The sequence below is a fragment of the Dama dama genome, chromosome 12 (assembly GCF_033118175.1).
Source record: "Dama dama isolate Ldn47 chromosome 12, ASM3311817v1, whole genome shotgun sequence".
NCBI classification, from domain to species: domain Eukaryota; kingdom Metazoa; phylum Chordata; class Mammalia; order Artiodactyla; family Cervidae; genus Dama; species Dama dama.
In genome coordinates, this window is record NC_083692.1 from 76,750,952 (window position 1) to 76,771,017 (window position 20,066).

General features: G+C 38.7%; 2 gene segments (V, D, J or C); both read left to right on the plus strand.

The window, feature by feature from the left end:
* The first annotated feature begins 10,892 nt into the window (after positions 1-10,892).
* On the plus strand, positions 10,893-11,423 carry LOC133066956 (T cell receptor alpha variable 13-1-like). The segment is given in 2 exon segments: positions 10,893-10,944; positions 11,098-11,423. Coding segments are annotated over 2 exon segments (378 nt in total).
* Positions 11,424-17,043: 5,620 nt separating this feature from the next.
* LOC133066957 (T cell receptor alpha variable 14/delta variable 4-like) lies at positions 17,044-17,668 on the plus strand. The segment is given in 2 exon segments: positions 17,044-17,180; positions 17,349-17,668. Coding segments are annotated over 2 exon segments (369 nt in total).
* The last annotated feature ends 2,398 nt before the right edge of the window (positions 17,669-20,066 follow it).

A 20,066-nucleotide genomic window follows, 5' to 3' on the forward strand; every position in this document is an offset into this window, starting at 1 on the left:
GCCTTTCCAGAACATTTCCCACATGTGCTGGAGGACAAGATTCATCTACTCTAAGACAAGCTTCTGGAAATGAAACTCAGTACTCAAGTGAGTGGGCTTCCCAGTGGTAAAGAATCTGCCTGCCAATGCAGGAGATAGAAGAGATCTTCTTATATCTTTTGGGTCTGGAAGATCCCCTAGAGTAGGAAATGGCAGCCCACTCCAGTATTCTTGCCTGGAGAATCCCATGGACAGAGGATCCTGACAGGCAAAGAGTCAGACACAACTGAGCACATGGGCATGCACGCACTTAAGTGAGTAAAAATAAAGGTTTACAAAATATCATATATTAAAGCATATACATGGAATCTAGAAAGATGGTACTGAGGATCCTACATGAATTACAGCAAAGGAGACGCAAACATAAAGAAAAGACTTTGGGAATCAGTGGGAGAAGGAGAGGGTGGGATGATTTGAGAGAATAGTACTGAAACATATACATTGCTCTATGCAAAATAGACAGCCAGTAGGAGTTTGATGTATGACACAGGGACCCAAAGTTGATGCTCTGTAACAACCTGGAGGGATGAGGTGGGGAGGGAGGTGGGGGGGTGCTTAGAAGGGAGAGGACAGATGTATGCCTATGACTAATTCATGTTGATGTATGGCAAAATCCAATATTTACAGCTTCTCAGGGTAGGCAGTAGGGGTGAGAAGAAAGTCAATATGGAGGATATCAGACACAGTACATCCCAAAGACCATGGCAAGGAATGGTCAGTACAAGGAGACAGAAATGAATGATTTTGCAGCTTTATGCAGTTGATGAAGCTTCTTCATCCCCAGTCTGCTAAACCAGAGTAAAAGGCAGACGTGCAGTAAAAATTAATTAGAAGAAGAAAGTTTCTACTTTTTGACAGAAAATGCCCCAAATGTACTCCAGTAATATCCAACTGTGTTCCCAAAGCAACAGTCCCACTAGGTGGTTCTGAAGCCACTTAAGCATTAGCTGCAGTAGCCTATATATTTGCTCAGAATTTGCTTGGGGATTACGGTTTGCATAACAGACATCAATAGCTTCAAGTTTTCAAGGCCAGAAGAAACTGGAAGCTGACAGCTTCCTCCATCCGGCAAGTCCTTCACTGGCCCATTTTTATACCTGAAGCATTCCTGGTTGTTCTTAAAGCAAGATGATACAATACGAAGCACATAGGTTTTGAAGTCACAATGTGCCAGGTTTGAACCTAGGTCTTTGAATCCTGTCTTTGAGATTTTCTAGTTCTGTGTCCTTGGGCAATTATTCATCCTCATCTAAGCTTCCTTGTAAATACAGGTTAATAAGAACACCTATCTTGCTAAGTTGCTATGAATTAAATGAGATAACATTTTAAAAATGATATGAAGTCTCAAGTGCAATATGTACTCAATAAATGGACCTATAAATGATATTGTTATTAATTCTTCTAAATAAATACTATTTCTACTGTGAAATTTTAGCTGACTTCTCAAGGAGGAATAAACTAACCTCTACCAAAAATTCTGAATTCTCATTTTAGCAGTCAGGGAGGCAGACACTGTGAGTTGCCTACCTAATCACCATTCTCTTCTGCTTCCTTCTTAACAGAGCTTTCAATTTTGATTTGCACAACTGTATCCCAACTTAAAAAAAAATAACCACTATGTTTCACATCTTTTCTTACAATGAGGGGTTGCATATAGCATAGTTCTGACCAATGAGTCATACTCAGAAACATGCTAGGGATTCTCTGTAATGTTTTTGCTCTTCTGGCACAGGCACTGTAACTTCCTGTCCCCTTTCCAGTGATTTTCTTCCTGAAACATGGAAGTGATAACTCTACCGTGAAGGAAAACACAATCATAAACTCCCTGCCTAATCCCATGCCTGATCACCCTTTAGACACCGGGTCAAATTCCTCCTCCAGATTTGTTTGTGTAGGAAAATTTTTAATAAACAAGTTTTTGGTTGAATTTCTTTGCTACTTACAGTTAAACATAATCCTAACTGTAGCTGGATGACATAAAATGGCTTTGTGATTTTGTGTGCATGTGAAAGAATGATATGAATAAGTACTAAATTTTTACAAAGGAAGGACCTGTATTTATGCTGATCATATGTACTTCTTGAAGAGTTAATGTTCCTATAAATTTTTATTAAGAAAAAATTTATCTTCCATTTATTTTAAATTTTCTGTCAATCTCTTACACTCATGAGAGACTATGAAATTCAGCTTTTCATCCTAAGTCATAGACAATATTAATTTCCACATAAATATTAACAAATAACAGTAGTGTTACATTTTTCTGAGTCCAAATATTATTTATCTTTATTGCTTCATATTACCCCAGAAACATACTCAGAAGACACCCCCTTAAACAAATACATTCATTTTGAAGATTGCAAGGGCAAATATAAATTAAAAATAAGAAAAACACATTTCAATTCTGCCTCATATAAAAAGGGAAAGGCTTTGCTCCCTCCCTTTTCTTGGAGTATTTACTTTAGAAAATTTGTAATTATGACTTTTTTCTGTATCACTTTGAGATGTATGTAAACCTCTTAAAAAGCTAAATAAGTCTCTTGACAGTTTTACAATCCAGAAATATTTGTCAAGCACCTGGGAGCCTTCTCTTTGAAATGGACTCATCAAGGAGGAAAGGACATCCCCACCTCGCAGTGTCTGTGGAGGGCAGGAGTCTAACCTCGGCTGGCACCTTGCTCTAAGTTGTAAACTTTCCTCCTGTCAAAGAAACGAGCCATTGTCCCTTCAGGTAAAGGAAATTGGCAAGCACACGTGGCTACCCCAATGACCAGGTAAAGGTCAGAAGGACTCTTGGCAAATGGTGCTGTCAAGTCCTCTTACCTGAGAACTAGTTATTATTTATCTTGAGAAATGCATAAAATGGGTTGTATTTGTTTGGCTACATAAAGGGATAAAAAATTTTTATGTCTTTGCAGTATCTTTAACGGACAGACCAGGAAAAACACTATATTCTGATTTAATGTTTATTCAATAATAAAATTGTTTCCTTTCTTTTTTTACCCTTATGGAGAGGTGTTCTGGATTGGCAGGAAATTTTGGTTTTGTTTTCCCATGAAGATGGCCCGTGTCTTTCCATAATCACTGCTCTTACCTGTAAAAGTTGACATGACACTGTGAGAAGAGCATGGGATATCCATGGCTCTGCCACTTACTGGCTGTGGGGTATTATATACCAATGTTATAACCATCAATTTCCTCATAAGTACTTAGGAAGTAAATGAGTAGCACTTACTTTACAGTGCTATTATGAGGATTAACAGTGTTTTGTGAATTGCCCAGCACAATGGATTAAAAAAATTAAAAGTTTGCAAGGCAGAATGACAGATTCAATAAGATACATTAAAAACTTCATCTGGGTCTTGATATTCTGTGCAGCGAATGTGTAAAGAACACAGTTTCCACATTCAAGGAACTCGTTCTTGTGATGATGGAGAGCCAGTGACTAGTTCCCATAGCCATTGATCTCCATGGGCCACAACTTAAGAATCCCCTCACCTACAACCTCCATTCAGAGAAGTAATTTTTAAGAACAACTCAGACACTCTCCATGATCCTGAAGCAATCTGTGCCTTCATGAAAACACACTGTGATGCTGAAGGCCACAATCAAAAACCCTGGTTTGGGTATGGACTTCCCTGGAGGCTCAGATGGTAATGAATCTGCCTGCAGTGTGGGAGACCTGGGTTTGATCTCTGGGTTGAGAAGGTTCCCTGAAGAACGGAACGGCAGCCCACTCCAGTACTGTTGCCTAGAGAATTCCAAGGACAGAGGAACCAGGTGAGCCACAGTCCACAGGGCTGCAAACACTACTGAGCGACTCACACACACACACACACACACACACACACACACACACACACACACACACACACACACACACACACACACCCCTCTGTGTACAAAGTGGTGTCAGTGCTAGGTTTTAGTCCAAATGGAGGCACTCTAAGTGTCTTTAAGCTTTCAGGATTAACTGCTGAAGGAAGAATGAAGAGCTCTGAAACAGGAAGGGGACTAATAATTAGGGCCAGGGCAGAGGATGGGGAGCAAGAAAATTTCTGGACAAGAAAATTGTTCATAATGCGCTTGGTCCTGCTTTCTTATCACCAATTCTTATCTCCAAGCTTCAAAAATGAAGCTTGAAATTAAAACAAGATAATTTGTTTCATACTTCTGTAATTTTATAATTTCATGAATCCATATTTTTAGGTACCAGGGACCAATATGAGCTTTTATTAATTTGTCCAGAAATTCTTTTCAACCTGATTGTTTTTCTTTTCCGAACCATACTGATACCTCACATAAGAAGAGAAACACAAAGATAAGAAAAATAAAAGGAAAGATAGAAGCAAGTAAAGAAAAGGTAAATTATATATGGAAAGAAGAGGGTGGAGACATACGGAGTAAGAGAAAATAGCAGAAGACTGTTTAAACTGGAAGCCGTTGTCTATATGAGTTTCTCACAGCAGCATTATTAACACTTGGGGCCAGGTGACATTTTTGTGGGAAGGGGCTTTCCTGTGCATTGGAGGATATTTAGCAGCCTCCCAGGCCTCTGCTCACTAGAGGCTAGTGATATCCTCTCCTTTCCCCAGTTGCGACAACCAAAAATGCCTTCAGACGCCGTCAAGTGTCCCCTGGGGGCAACTGGCTGTACACCAACAGTTTATATGTTAAATTTATTGAGTAGAAACTTCTGTGAGATGATAGAAAGATAAATAACAAATGTACATTGATAGGGGATAGATGATAGATGGACAGATAGACACAGTAGAGCTGGATATTTCATATAAATATTTCATCATATATATATATACTCATAATATATATATCCTCAAAGTTTCTGCTCTCTCAATTTAACATGTGGATCATCTAACATTCACTTCTTCAGTTCATTTTGTGTGTAATATTTCATGTTTTATATGTATATACTACCAATATATGTTTTTCTAACATATATATAGATGTGAAAAAGACTGAGGAACTAAATATTTTCCTTTCTCCTATTATGACTATTTTTTATTTCAAGTGGCTATTTTTCCTAGACTGTTACTGTGTCATTTGATATTAATGCATTCAAAAAGTAAAATACATGGAGTGTAAAAATGCAAATGAGTCATATGTATTTGCATTATATATATTTGCATATTATATAATGTGTATGTTTTATATATATATATGTCATCACAATCCAAAAAACTCTAAATTGGATCATATCTGACATTTCAGCTTGGCCAATATCTCTTATCTATGGTTCTTTATAGATAAGAAACCATTTCTTTATTCTCCCTGTAAGGTATGGTCTCCCTATTCTTTACATGAATTATTCTATATACACTCAGAGTTTACAGAAATAGATTCCTAAACACTGAAAAGACAATCCTTCCATTACCCCCAACATCATAACAGACCCACACACACTCCCACAGACCACAGTGTGTAGAAGGACTAAGTCAGAGATGGGTGGAGCTCCCACTACACAGCTGAGTGATGACACTGAGGGTTGGCTTTTGTTGAATCTCTCATGAAAACAATCAGACACACAGGAACAGAATCAGTCCCATAATCAAGATATCATGAATACCAATATTTAAAGGAGCTTGACATCAAGGTGTGTCCCTGTAGCAGAAGAGTAAAGAATCATGAAGACACAAAGAAGAGTTTTGCTGAGTCTCCTATGGATGCAGATTTGCTGTGAGTTAAGAACATCCCAGGGGGAACCTGAAGGAACATCAACATCACAACTAACTTTGGAAAGGAAAAAGGGGGGAGGGGATGATGGAGGAAGAGAGAGAACACGAGTCTCTTGGGCTGTGTCCACCGTGAGGATGGAAATAAGAGGAAAATGCCTTCCACTTGGAAACAGACAGTCATTGTTCAGGGACCCTCACCTGTGCCTATTTCTCTCTTTCTCAACAGGGCTCAGAGTGCAGATGAAGGTGGAGCAGAGTCCTAGGGTTCTGACCCTCCAAGAGGGCAGAAATTCTTCTCTGATATGCAATTATTCTATCTCCATAAGAAACGTGCAGTGGTTTCAACAAAATCCTGATGGACGCCTCATCTCCTTGTTTTACATAGCTTCAGGAATGCAGCAGAAAGGAAGGCTGAAATCCACCGTCAATAACAAGGAGCGTTACAGTCAACTCTACATCAGAGACTCCCAGCCTGAGGACTCAGCCACTTACTTCTGTGCTGTGGGTGCACAGTGCTCTGCAGACACCTGCAGCCTGTATGCAAAACCAGAGTTGAGGACTTAACCCAACCCCCTGAGTGGGAGCAGATGCCCAGTGGGATTAGAATTGAAATCTCATTGTCGTGCATCTCCTGATTCCTGCAGAAAGCATCTCTATAGAATCACAACTTGACACTGCAGAGTAGGCACATAAGCAGGTCTTCTGGAGATCTCTGTAACTAGGTAAAATCTATACATTGATCAACTCTTTCCTATCTGATTCTGTCTTTCTGGACAGAAGTGAGCAGCTGGTTCAGTGTAGAGCAGAACCCTTGACCCCTCCATCTCTAAGGGTATGGAAGCACAAGTCTCACCTTCTCTTCAACATCTTTTTATAGCTTACACTGGTACAGACAGAACCCTGGGAAAAGCTCTACTTTTCTTTCCAAATACACTTAAATGGGAATAAAAGGAGCAGAAGAAACTAAGAGCCACAATTAGTATGAAGGCTGGGCAGAACTTTCTGCACACCAGACCAGAGACTCAGCCTCATATCTTGTGTTGCAGCGACACAGGGCTTCCCAGGCACCTGAAGTCTGAACCCAGATGTGTGTCTGCAGTCCGCAAACCCCACATGAGGTAGAGGTGTCTGAATGTTTTTACTCACACCTACATGGTATTAAGAAGTGACTCTGGATAAATCAAAGTGATATCACTTTCAAAAAAAATTCGAGGTGCTAACGAATATTCAACCAAGTAACTATCTCTTTCATTTCCTAAATAGAACTATCCCTAACCTCCTAATCCCTAAATCAGAGAATCAGTGATTCAGTAATTCCAGTTAGCAAATCTTTCAAACCTAATTTTAAGACTCTGTGTAAAAATGGGTATATTCAGCCTGAATGCTATTTATTCATAACCCATATTATTCTCACGCATGAAGGAAAATCATAGAAAGTCAAACCTTAAAGTGTCAAAGAAAGACAATGCCATGCTCTGTAACACTTCACTTAATTTTATTTCAATGTCTTACAGAGCATTTAATTGTTAATTTTGTTCATATTCAATGGTATTTACTTATATCATTTGTATCATTATCCTTTTTGTTATGTTTTGGAAGACCATTGGAGAAAAGCTAATTTCCAGTCATGAGAATGCTATTTCATCTTGAGAAAATGAGTCACAATTTTTGTACCTCATTCAAGAAGCCTCAGTTAAGGACATATTTTCAACCCACCATTATTCATAGGGTTTGTATATTCAATCATTCAACAAATATGCATTTAATATCTGTCAGGTACTGGATAAGGAGGTTTCAGTAAATAAAGAGTTCTTTCTCTTGTTGAATATGTAGCCCTGTGGCAAACAGATTTTTGTTATAATACAGTTCTTATAAAGTAAAAAAAGGATGAAATTTGGTATTATAGAGACAAATAGATGTCAGTCAGAGAGAGCTTCCTGGATTGTGTGATGCCTCAGTTTGAAGCCTAGTAGTTTAATAGGAGTTAATCAGGCTAAAGACAAAAGAGAGTGGGAGGAAAGTGCTCCAATTTGAGGAAAACCATATACATGTGGGAAGCAAGACAGATGATGGCTAACTTAAGACCAAAATATAATTTGCAAGTCATAAAACCCTTCATGCTGTGGGGGACTTAAAATAAACACTAACAGTTCCTGGAGTGAGCAGCCTTAATACTGTGACGTGATGCAGTAAAGGATGGAGGAACAGCAGTCCCCAGGCTCACCCGCACACTCAGGGTGCACAGGCAGGAACAGCTGCACTGAGGACCAGGGAAAGAGTCAGAAATTATTACTGATGAGCAAGAAATGTTAGTGCTCTAGAGACCCCATTCCTTTTAAATGCAGACAACATTCTGAAATAAGCTGTGCAAGATATCATAAATACATATGCATGAAACATTTTGACTACTGAATAAAAAATGACAGGTAATTTTAAAACAGGAGGAACAGTGAAATAACTAAGACAGAAAGATAAATGCTTTATGATTTCCCTTGTATGTGAAATCTAAAAAAAAAAACAGGACAAATGAACAAAGGTAACAAAACATAAACAGAGTCATGGATGAAGAGAACAAACAGGCATTGCCAAAGTGAAACAAGGAGCGAGGACGAGGAAAGAAAGAGGTGAGACAGATTAAGAGGCACAAACTTCCAGCAGCAAAATAAGTGAGGCACAGATGTGAGTTGTACAGTGGACATCTTAGTCTGGTGAAAGACGGTGACTAGAATTTTTGTGGTGAGTATTTTGAAATTCTGAATCACTATGTTGTTTAAAGGAGCTAACATAGTATTGTAGGTCAATCATACTCACAAATAAACAATCAGCTCATAGGAAAAAAGATCAGATTTGTGGTTACCAGGGACAGGAGGCAGGGGGAGATGGAATTGGATGAAGGCAGTCAAAAGGTACAAAGTGTCAGTTATAAGATAGCTAACTAAGTACAATGAACGTAATGCACAACATAATAAATATGCTTAACACAGCTGCATTTATACATAAAAGTTGAGAGTAAATCCCAAGTGTTCTCACCACAAGGAAGAACATTGTTTTCTATTTATTTAATTTTGCATCTATATGAGATGATGGATGTTCACTAAACCTTCTGTGGTAATCATTTCCTGATGAATATGTCATTATACTGTACAGCTTAAACTTACACAGATCTGTATGTCAATTTTATCTCAATAAAACCGGAAGAAAAAAACAAAAGAGAGGAAATATACTTTTAAAAAAAAGTGCTATCTTAAGAGAACAAAAGAATGTCTGGCTATTCCAGTATAGCTGATATGGAATTATCTTCTAACTGTAAACCACTCCAAAACTGGGAAAACATATGAAGCAACTGTTTCCAAGGAGTGCAGGCAGTGAAAGTTTGCCATCTGTGGGAGAAAGAAAGCCTGCAGAGCGACACCCACAGTCACTAGACATCTCCCAGGGCATTTTCTACCCTTCAGCACAAGGACCTGGAGCCCCGCAGAGCAGCAGCTTGCTGTGTGCAAGAAACGGAGGTCAGAATTAGGGCTGGGATATCACTGGGATTTGAGGGGAAAGGTGTTGGAGAGACGTGAACTTCATAAAAAGGACCTTAAAATCTGTAGAGGGAGTTTTTTGAACCTACACAAGAGCTACACATGCACACACACACAGAGAGAGAGACAGGGAAAGTTAGCACAAAACAGCTTTTGAGGGTCTAAAAACTCCAGAGACTTTGCTGTGGTGGGAAGGCATAGGAGCTCTGGCTTTTCTAGAGTGAAGAATTTTGGTAAAAATGCCTTGCTCAATTGAGTCACCAGAATAAAAATCGTGGGCCAAAAGTAAAGGCTAAGTCCTGGTACAAAAATAAATAAATAAATAAATAAGGAATAAAAAACATGCCCTAACAGATATTCAAGTAAACCTCAACAGACTTTAAATGATAATTTAACAAAGTTAATATATTTTTGACGAAGACAAAATAATCGAGCTCTGCCTCTTGCTTTTTTCAACTTTTTGTTTTGTATTTTAGTTGATTAACCATGTTGTGATAGTTTCAGTTGTACTGCAAAGTGACTCAGTTATATATACACCTGTATCTGTTCTTCCCTGGTGGCTCAGATGGTAAAGAATCCTCCAGCAATGCAGGAGACCTGGGTTCGATCCCTGGGTTGAGAAGAGGATCCCCTAGATGAGGGAATGGCAACCCATCCCAGTATTCTGGCCTGGAGAATTCTGTGGACTGTATAGTCCATGGGGTTGCAAGAGTTGGACACAACTGAGCAGCTTTCACTTTCATAACTTTTGATATCAGAGAGTAAAAACATCTGTAGTATAAATTTACATATGGTTATTTTCTGAATCTGCAGCCTGATGTTTTATGAGGATTTTTACTTTCTCTCAATACTTTGCAGAATATAATCCACATAAGCAATAGGAATAGATTTTTTAAAGAATGCCCGATTTCTCATTGTAAATCAACACAATCTGATGGTACTGCCAATTCTCTGGGAATAGCAAGGTCATGGGTGAGACCAGCTTAGAGGAGCAGAGGTTGAGTTAGTAGATCTTTGAAATATCAAATGATCTTCTCTGCTCTTTGATTTTCATGTTCCTTTCACAAAGATTTCTTTCTCCATTACAGAAACAGACAAGTAGAGATGTTAGATTTGGCTGAAAAGGAAGATTTTATATTTTCTTTGTTTAAGAGAGTAACTCATGGTGCTTTCCTGATTTCAAACCTGAATAAATGGCAACAGCATTTACCTTCTTCTGACTTATTAACAGTGACTCAATCCTGTGCAGAGATTTAAATCTTAATCTCTACATCCTTACTGTGCATTTACTCTCTGATATACACCGAATTTGTTTAATCTCATGCTCTTTTTATGCATCCGAGTACCTCATAAGCACATATGAGAAGAATGTTTAACCAGAGAGTTCAGTAGCTAGAGATGTGACCACCTCTAGAGGTGGTGCGCCTCTGCTGATCAGAACATGTGGCAGGTTCATTTGAGTGGGTTCTGAATGAATAGGCTTAGAGCAGAAGCAGTGCCTTTTTATTATTGGCTGGGTAGACAATGTGAGAAACCACTATGACTGCTAGGAAAGAAGGGGGCACTTGGTAATAGAAGCAACTCTTCTGGCTGGAGACTGCAGATCCACAATTAATCCTAAATGGGGAAAACAATGAAGACACCCATTGGAGCTTTAATCACATTCTTGTGGCTGCAGCTGGACTGTGAGTTGAGGGTTTAAGGGAAATAGAGTGTATTCATAGATATTCTTTAGATGCCAAGACTGACTTTATTCAGGTTTCTTCTAGTTATTGTAGAAAAGGAAAAGTAAAATCTGACAACCCTTCTCCTTTCTCTGACTTCTGCTTTCTCCATAGGTGTCAGCCTGGGAAATGAGGTGGAGCAGAGTCCTTCTACCCTGAATGTCCAGGAGGGAAACAGCTGTTTTATCACCTGTACTTATACAGATGTTGCCTCAAGCTACTTCCCTTGGTATAAGCAAGAACCTGGAAAAGGTCCCCAGCTCCTTATAGACATTCGTTCAAATATGGGTAAAAATGAAGGCCAGAGACTGACTGTTTTATTGAATAAGACGGCCAAACATCTCTCCCTGCACATCACCACCACTGAACCTGGAGACTCAGCTGTCTACTTCTGTGCAGCAAGGACACAGTGCTTCCCAGGCACCCGCTATCTGTACTGAAACCTGCGACTGGGGCAGCCCCCTACCTTTGGCACAACCTTCAAGTTATAGCATTTGCCAAAGTGTTTCTCTACAAGTGGAAACTAACGTATCAGACATGAAAAACATAGAATAAGAAGATTAGGTTTCATATGATGCAGAAAGTGTTAAAACACATTCTGTTGGATGACTATTGCTTACTGAATTCTTGAAGGGAGTTAGGTTTTATTTTAAAATTCAGGCTTTAAAAATGACTTTATATTTTCTATCAGACTCCTCTTCTATAAATGAATGCTTGGGAACAATACTACATTCTTATTATGCATGGGTTCTTAACGCTTGTGTTTCAAAAATTATGTATGTTATTTTTCACTTATTGTAAAAATTATATTCTAAATGTACAAAATGTGTCTAATACAAAAATGTTGTAAAATTTATAATTCTGCATCCAGATAATTTATTGCTAATATTTTATTTACTCTCTTTTTAAGTTCTAGTATGATTAGAATTCTGATTTTTTCCACTTAATATTATATCTTGAAATGAGTATTTTCAGTTTCATTGTCTTCATCTCTAGCAATAACTTTTTAATGGCTTCATGAGAGATTTTTCTCACAATTATATTTAAAATTTTCTTTCTATATTTCTGGCAAAATTGGACTGCCCTTTCTATATATTCTGACTACTTTCTTATTGAAAATGTGACTTGGGTTTTCTTTAGAGCCCAGTGATGGAGCATATATATTTTTGTATGTTTGAGGGAAATCAAAATAGAAAGTGGTTTATTCAAGAATATAATTTGAGAATTAGGCTCACAAATCTATTCTTCTCTGCAAAATGTTATTAGTGTTCACATTTACTCTCATGTAAGTTAGAAGGGAGAGTTGTGTCTTTTAATCAAATTCCCTTGTGGTATAATTTTGTAGTCACACCGTGACCTAAATTAACTCCATGCAAACCTTGATTTTATATTTTTATCTTTTCAGGAATTTTATATGAATAAGTGAAAGTTGCTCAGTTGTGTCTGACTCTCCAGGCCAGAATACTGGAGTGGGTAGACTTTCCCTTCTCCAGGGGATCTTCCCAACCCAGGGACTGAACCCAGGTCTCCCACATTGAAGGGCAGATTCTTTACTAGCTGAGCCACAAGGGAAGCCCAAGAATACTGGAATGGGTAGCCTATCCCTTCTCCAGTGGATCTTCTCAGCCCAGGAATTGAACTGAGGTCTCCTGCATTGCAGGAGGATTCTTTACCAACTGAGCTATGAGGGAAGCCCCATATGAGTAAAGTCATACAATTAAAAACCTTTTGAGCAGTCTGCATCTTTGTGAGGTGGAGCACATGGTACTAGGCATGTGAATGATCACTTTCCCTGCCACCGCTCTCACTAATTTTTAACCCAGATGTTTTGAACTTTTAAGTTATTTTACATAAATAACTCATCATTTCAAGTGTTTGAATTCCTTTAGAAATTTTATTTGTATTTCTACAAAAGAAACATTTTGGCAACTGATAATGAGCAGGTTCACTGGAGTGTTGGACCAACTAATAACCAAGTTAAGACATATTCTTCATGCAAAGCTAACTGTACCAACTCCATTATGAATTTTTCTAATACTTTTAAGACAAATTTTATTGGTCAAATTTCACTTTAGTAGTACTAATTGGGGTATGTTTATTATTTGGTGTTTACAGGAGTTGACGCTAAATAACATCTCCAACAATTCTTTAACATTGTTGCACAATCAATGGGCTTGTTGAACCAAATTATAGTATTAGGATGGTTACTGCTTCAAGTGAAGCCAATATGTTAGTAAGTTATTTTATTGGTAGGAGAAAATCATAAAGTAGGGGAAATCATAAATATATAACACACTAGTGTTAAAGTGGGCAAGTACCACTAAAAAGATGAAAAATAGAAGAATGCAAATGGTAGTGTGACAAACAGTGGTTCCAGACATCTTAGAGAATTCTCTAGTGGTCTTGGATGGAGATATACACTTTAGGCAGTTGTATATTTCTTTCAAGGATCGTGGGTCGACCCATCTTCTATGGACTATCTGCTTCTGATCATTCTCAGGAGAACTTCGGTTTAATACCTCTAATGTAAGTAACTTTATAATTCTTGTCAGTTAGGGATGCATGATGTTGCAGTAGTTGGTACACTTGCGATAAAGGATCAACTTCTTGTACTTTACCTGCCGAACTGATAACAAATGGAACATATTAAAGTCATTTCCACAAGTTCAATGGCAGTTTTTCTCTGGGTATTTTGCCAGCACTTGGTCACCCAGGTTGTCATGAAAAAACTGATTAAATGAAAGCCTAGGAAATCAACCTGTGCCTGTGATGAAAGGACTGATTATAGTGGGTTTATTTATTTAGTTCAGTTGGTGAAGGATTGGAATATGTGTGATTTGGGCCCTTGTGAATTACCTGGGCATATCAGGGACCAGCTGGTAGTGAGACAACGTGTGACTTTGTGGGGGAAGAAAGCAGGGCCATGGGGGCCAAGACTAATTAATGTATTAATTACTAATTATGTATTAGTAATTAGTAATTATTAGTAATACTACTAATAATGTATTAGGCCACAGTAGTTTGAGGGTGTCTGATACTGTAATTCATTTCAGTTCTAGTATTCCATTTGTTCTTTCCACTTTTTCAGAAGATAGAGGGACAATAAGAGTAGTAAAATTTCTGAGTGAGGGCAAAACTTTATATAACTATCTCAGAGAAACTTGCTTCCTTATATAGATACAATTAGAAATGACACAGGTAGTAAACACTGCATCAAGTTCATTTTTAAGTATGGTGAGTGCTGTGGTTTATCAAAAGATTGCTTCAACCCATGCGAAGAATAAACATGCTGTTACTAGTACATACTCATAACCTATGGAGATGTGAAATTGTTTAAATTTCTTTTGGAAATACCCAAATATTTCCTTGGTATAGTATTCTAGCTCATAATCGACTTTTACAAATTTTATGGGATTTTGTGGGTTCCAAGAAATGCATGAGCTGACCCCAGTATCTACCAATCTAGAAAAGTTTTCTCACAATGTTTTTTTTTAATGTTGCAGCCAATATTTTCTCCAATGCCATGTCTCAAGGATTTGAATAAGAGTTCAATGGAGATCATTTGGCTTCACCAGACAGCTCTCTTGGCTTTGATATATTTTGTGCTCATGGATCAAACAAATCAATCATTCCTAGTCATTCCTTACAAAATCAGTGTCTGGCATACTGAACCTAAGATGAAATTTTTGAGCCTTTCTGTGGATTTGCCTTTATGTTCTAGAAGAGGTTCTTGCATAAGGACTTTACTCAGAAAGTTATGTTTAATGTGATAATCTGCTCGACCATTTTTTCCCCAATACTCTCTGCAGAATCTTTCATGCTGAGAGACTTTGTCTTTATAACAAAATTTCTTTGATTAGCATGATGACATCAAATAATTCATGTATTTAGTGTTCATTTTAATTGGAGTGCATAAGACATATGCCGAGACTAAGAAAAGTCAGAGATTTAGGAAATCTCATTGTCTCTGTTGTATTTGGAAGCTTGAACTGCATTCAAAACCTACTGACCAACACTGAATATAATATTTTTTCTTTTGTAAATTGACCTGCCCAAGAGAGATGCACAAGTTCAGCTACTTGAATTAATTATACTTCCCCTAAGGATTGAGTTTTATAAAGAGGTCTGGAGTAATTATTGCATAAATAGCCTGGTATTGTCCCTTTCAATTTTTGAGATTAAATACTTATTATGAAGAATTTTCTATAAGAATATCTGAAAGATCTGTTCTGGACACGGACACTTCTTAAATGGCAGAAGTGCAATCATAAGAGTCCTTTGATTGAGAAATAGATTCCAGTTGAATAATGGGAGGAGAAATTAGTACTATTTCATATTTATTCAGCCAACTGACATGAAAATGTTGGGTGTTTTCAGAGAGTTATAGTGTATAACTCAGAGAGCAGAGCTGTTTGTACTGCATGTGGTACCATCAGATTTAATGGAGATTTTAGAGCAAGATGTGATAACACTTCAACCAGTTTAGCTGAGGCTGCTGTTATTTTGAGACAAGGCTGATAATCTTTGGATACTGTATCAAGAGGTAGAATAATAGGCCAGGGGTCTTTGTTATTCACCATGATGTTGAATAATATTCCTAGAGCACGGCCTTACTTTTAACATACATATGCAGAGAAAAAGTTTCATTATCGTCAATAATACTGCAATCACAGTCCCTTGTAGGTATATGAGGTCACCTAGAGAAGGAAATGGCAACCCACTCCAGTACTCTTGCCTGGAAAATCCCATGGATGGAGGATCTTGGTAGGCTACAGTCCATGGGATCACGAAGCCTCAAACACAACTGAGCGACTTCACTTTCACTTTTCACTTTCATGCATTGGAGAAGGAAATGGCAACCCACTCCAATATTCTTGCCTGGAGAATCCCAGGGACAGAGGAGCCTGGTGGGCTGCCGTCTATGGGGTCGCACAGAGTCGGACACTACTGAAGCAACTTAGCAGCAGCAGCATGATATGTTCTCCATAGAAATGGGCATAGGGAATATAGAAGCTTACTGTGGTTCATTTAGGGTTTCAACTGAAGTAAAGGAGAAAATGTAATTTCAAAGATTTGATAACCTGATGACCAAACTCTGGTGTCTAAATGGCCTTTATGAATGAGTAGAGCTGGGCTGTAAAAACTAACGGAGAAGAGTAGGGGACCTCTGTGATAGGACTCAGTGTGAGTGTCCGTGTGTGCTGAGTCACTTCAGTCACTTCTGCCTCTGTGACCCTATGGACTGTAGCCTGCCAGTCTCCTACATTGGCAGATGGGTTCTTTCCCCCAGCACCACCTGGGAAGCCATTTGCTGAGTTATGTTCAACTCTTTGCAACCCCATGGACTGTAGCCTGTTAGGCTTCTATGTCCAAGGAATTCTCCAGGCAAGAATACTAGAGTGGGTTGCTGTGCCTTCCTCCAGGGGATCTTCTCGACCCAGGGATCAAATTTGGGTCTCCTGCATTGCAGGCAGTTTCTTTACTGTCTGAGGCACCAGGAAGCCCCTTAATCTGAGCAACTTCAGCCTAAATTCTTCAGCCAATTGTGATTAGATATTTTTGCTTTTGACTGCAAGACAGGCAACTGAACATTGATAATGAAGAGAAATAGTGTCTTAACAGCAAGAAGAACCATAAAGTTACAATAGTTAGTCCAAACAGCTTTCCCTTCTTATTTTTAAATGGTTTATTTCTACCTTAGATTGAAGAACAACATGCATAGCTGTGAGGATGCATGCTTATTATATCTTACACTGTTTCCATAATGTATTACATATAATATTTTAAAATAAGAGCTACCTACTCAATTCCTTCACAGGTGCAATGACTGAACACAACATTGGTGGGGTCATCAATCTTCGCTGCAATATTAGATTTAACTTGTTTTTATTTTCAGATGTAATTGATATCAACTGAAGAGCTGGTTAATGCAAAAGGAAGTTTGGGTTGAGTGAGACTCTCACCTGGTCCACAGAGAAGCTGACATGCCCACATCAACTTGCGACTCCAGGAAACCCCTGCTTCCTGTTGTGGAGCTGCAGCAGCACACACCCAGCAATCCTTCCCTCACCCTGTCAGGCTCATCTCACCTGGCACACCCTTGACATTGAAGAAGAAGATATTTTCCATCTAGTGGAAGAGCTGAAACATGCTTCTCTCCAGCCTTCTGAAGGTGGTCATGGCTTCACTGTGTTTAGGTAAGGATGGTCCCGGTGGGATGGTGACTCCTTTGTGACCTAAGGACTGGGGGAACAGACAGTCTTATGGGTACCCTGGGAAGAAGGGGTAGTAGGATCTAAAATAGGATTTCTTTATTCCCCACCACTTATTCCTAAAGTTCTGATTCTATTTTTTTTCCCCTTTAGGACCCATTATTGCCCAGAAGGTAACTCAAGACCCAGAACCAATGTTAGTACAGGAGAAGGAGGCTGTGACCCTGGACTGCACATATGACGCCAGTGATTTAAGTTATAGTCTATTCTGGTACAAGCAGCCCAGCAGTGGGGCAGTGATTTTTCTCCTTCGTCAGGATTCTCATAGCAAGGAAAATGCCACAGAAGGTCGCTACTCATTGAATTTCCAGAAAGCAAGCAAATCCATCACACTTGTCATCTCAGCTTCACAGCTGGAGGACTCTGCAGTGTATTTCTGTGCACTGAGAGAGCCCACAGTGAGACGCTCGTAGGAGGGGCTTGTACCAAAACCTAGGGCTCTGCTCCACCTGCTGTGGGGACCAGGGCAGGGAATTGGCAGCAGAGACGGAAGTGGCTTGGACGACAGTACAGGTGTAGGGTTGGAGGGAAGACACTCACCCTGAGAAAATACCTCTCTAGGTTCATAGACCGTGTTCAGAGCTATCATCAAAAGCACCTTTATTCCTGAGTCATTGTCTTGAAGGTAGACATATAGCATTTTTAGCCAAAGATTGGAAAGAAAGAACAGCCACATAAAATATTTGCCATTTGGTGATCAGATTGAGCTAGAAGAATTGGCTAAGGAAGTTCAGAAACATATGATGAAAAAATCAGTAAAAGTATGTGTGAATTGTTGGTTTTTCAGATCAAATTTTCAATAAATATTTATGGATTATATATTGTGTGGATGAAGAAAAATTCTCCTCTACCCTCTTTGTGTCCCTGGTTAGGCCTAGGAATTAAACTGACCTAAGACAGATTAGAGGAGAAAAGCATGCAAATTTTGTTAAATTTGTACATGTACATGGGAGCCTTCACAAGAAAATGAAGATCTGAAGAAGCACCCAGAGCAGGGATAGTTTTTATACTTGTGGATGAAGAAACAATAAATCTGTGAAGAACTGACAAGACCATGGGCTAGTGATAGTCCACTTACCCCCTGTGTATCCCCATCTTTCTTGAATACAAAGAGCCTTGGTGCCATTATAGAATCTCTCTTCAAAAAAAGAATTTATTTAATGCTTTTAGGCAGAAAAAGGGGATCCTTTCCTGCATTTACTCAAAATAATTTTTATGTCAAAGAGGCATAATTTGGGTTAACATATTCTGGATTCCTTCAATTATGTTATAGGCATTGTTTTCAATAATGAAGGTCCTCTCAGAATGATGTCTCTTTTTATAGACCACACTGTTTTATAGTATTTCTGAATTAGTTTGATTTAGGTCTGTTTGGTGTGAGTCCATGGTACTCATATTTACTTTCTAAGGTGACTACTAGGCAAATTTTCTCAGTTTGTAAAGGACTTTTAGTATTTTTCTTGATATTTTAGTTTTTACCTTATCTTCAAACAAATTTCTCTCTATATATTCCTACATGTTCATGTCTCTATGCATAATTAATTTAACTTTCTTTTTTATTTTTAATTTTCTTCCAAGTACAAAAATGTTATTTAGATTAAATAACTATAGTATGTAACTCAAGAAATTAGTATGAACAATAAAACAAAATAAAAGAAATCAAAGTGAAGGAATTAAAGATAAAGCAGAAATTGACTGATCACAGGAAAATAATAAAATCAATAATAAAACCATAATCTGACATTTTGAAAAAGATTATTTTAATACTTGGAAGTGTATTAACAGATGGATTTGATCTGGAAAGATTCCCTTTCAACCTGGCATGATTCACATGAATCATGTGAATTAACATCTCATGGAAATATACTTTTTTTCCCTCTCATTTTTATCAACACAGCATGGATCCCGGTGAGAAATTTCAGTATGGTATTCATTAATTCTTAGTTTTCTGGTAAGCACTGGGAAAACACTAGTTGTCAAGACAGATGTGATTTCCACTTTTATGGAGCTCATGTCCCAGGGGGCTGAGTGGTATCCAGTACCGGATAGCAGGCAAAAAGGACATCACAGCACAGACTGTGTGGCCTTAAGCAGGTGTTCGCTGTGACTTTCTGTTTCCTCGTCTGTAACGTGTGGAGGTTCGTTATGAAGCTGCTGTTGAGTTAACGTTAGTCGCTTAGTCGTGTACAACTCCTCTGCGGCCCGTGGGCTGGAGCCCGCAGGCTCCTCTGTGTGTGGGAGTCCGCAGGCAGGAATACTCGAGTGAGCTGCCACTTTTCCTCCAGGGGGTCTTCCCGACCCAGGGACTGAACCCAGGTCTCCTGTATTGCAGACAGATATTTTTTCCGTCTGCGCCACCAGGGAAGTCCTTTCCAAAATTTTACTAACCTCACAGGGGTACTTAGTTCACTATCCTTTTTGAATTCTTAATTATTCACCCCTCCCTTAGTTAAGAAAGGACTATTCGATGTTGTAGAAGTTATCAAAATGCTTCTCACATTGCTTCACAGTGTTAGAGTGATAAGAAGCCATGGGCGCAGGAAGAGAGTAGAGTGACACGGGAAGTCACCGACCTTTAACGCATCAGAAATACTGTTCTGTGTCGCTGGACAGGAGAGGGAGGAGGGAAAGGGAGAGGAATGCAGGCAGGGGGGAAGGCAGGCACCGACTTTGTTCTTTCATCTTGAACACTTTTGTATACATTTGATATTATCCTTAATAAAATGATGAATTGAAATTAGCCAGATTCAAACCCTGTCATCTTCATCACAGCACGACTTCTGAGGTACTCCTTAGCCTCTCTGTGCATCA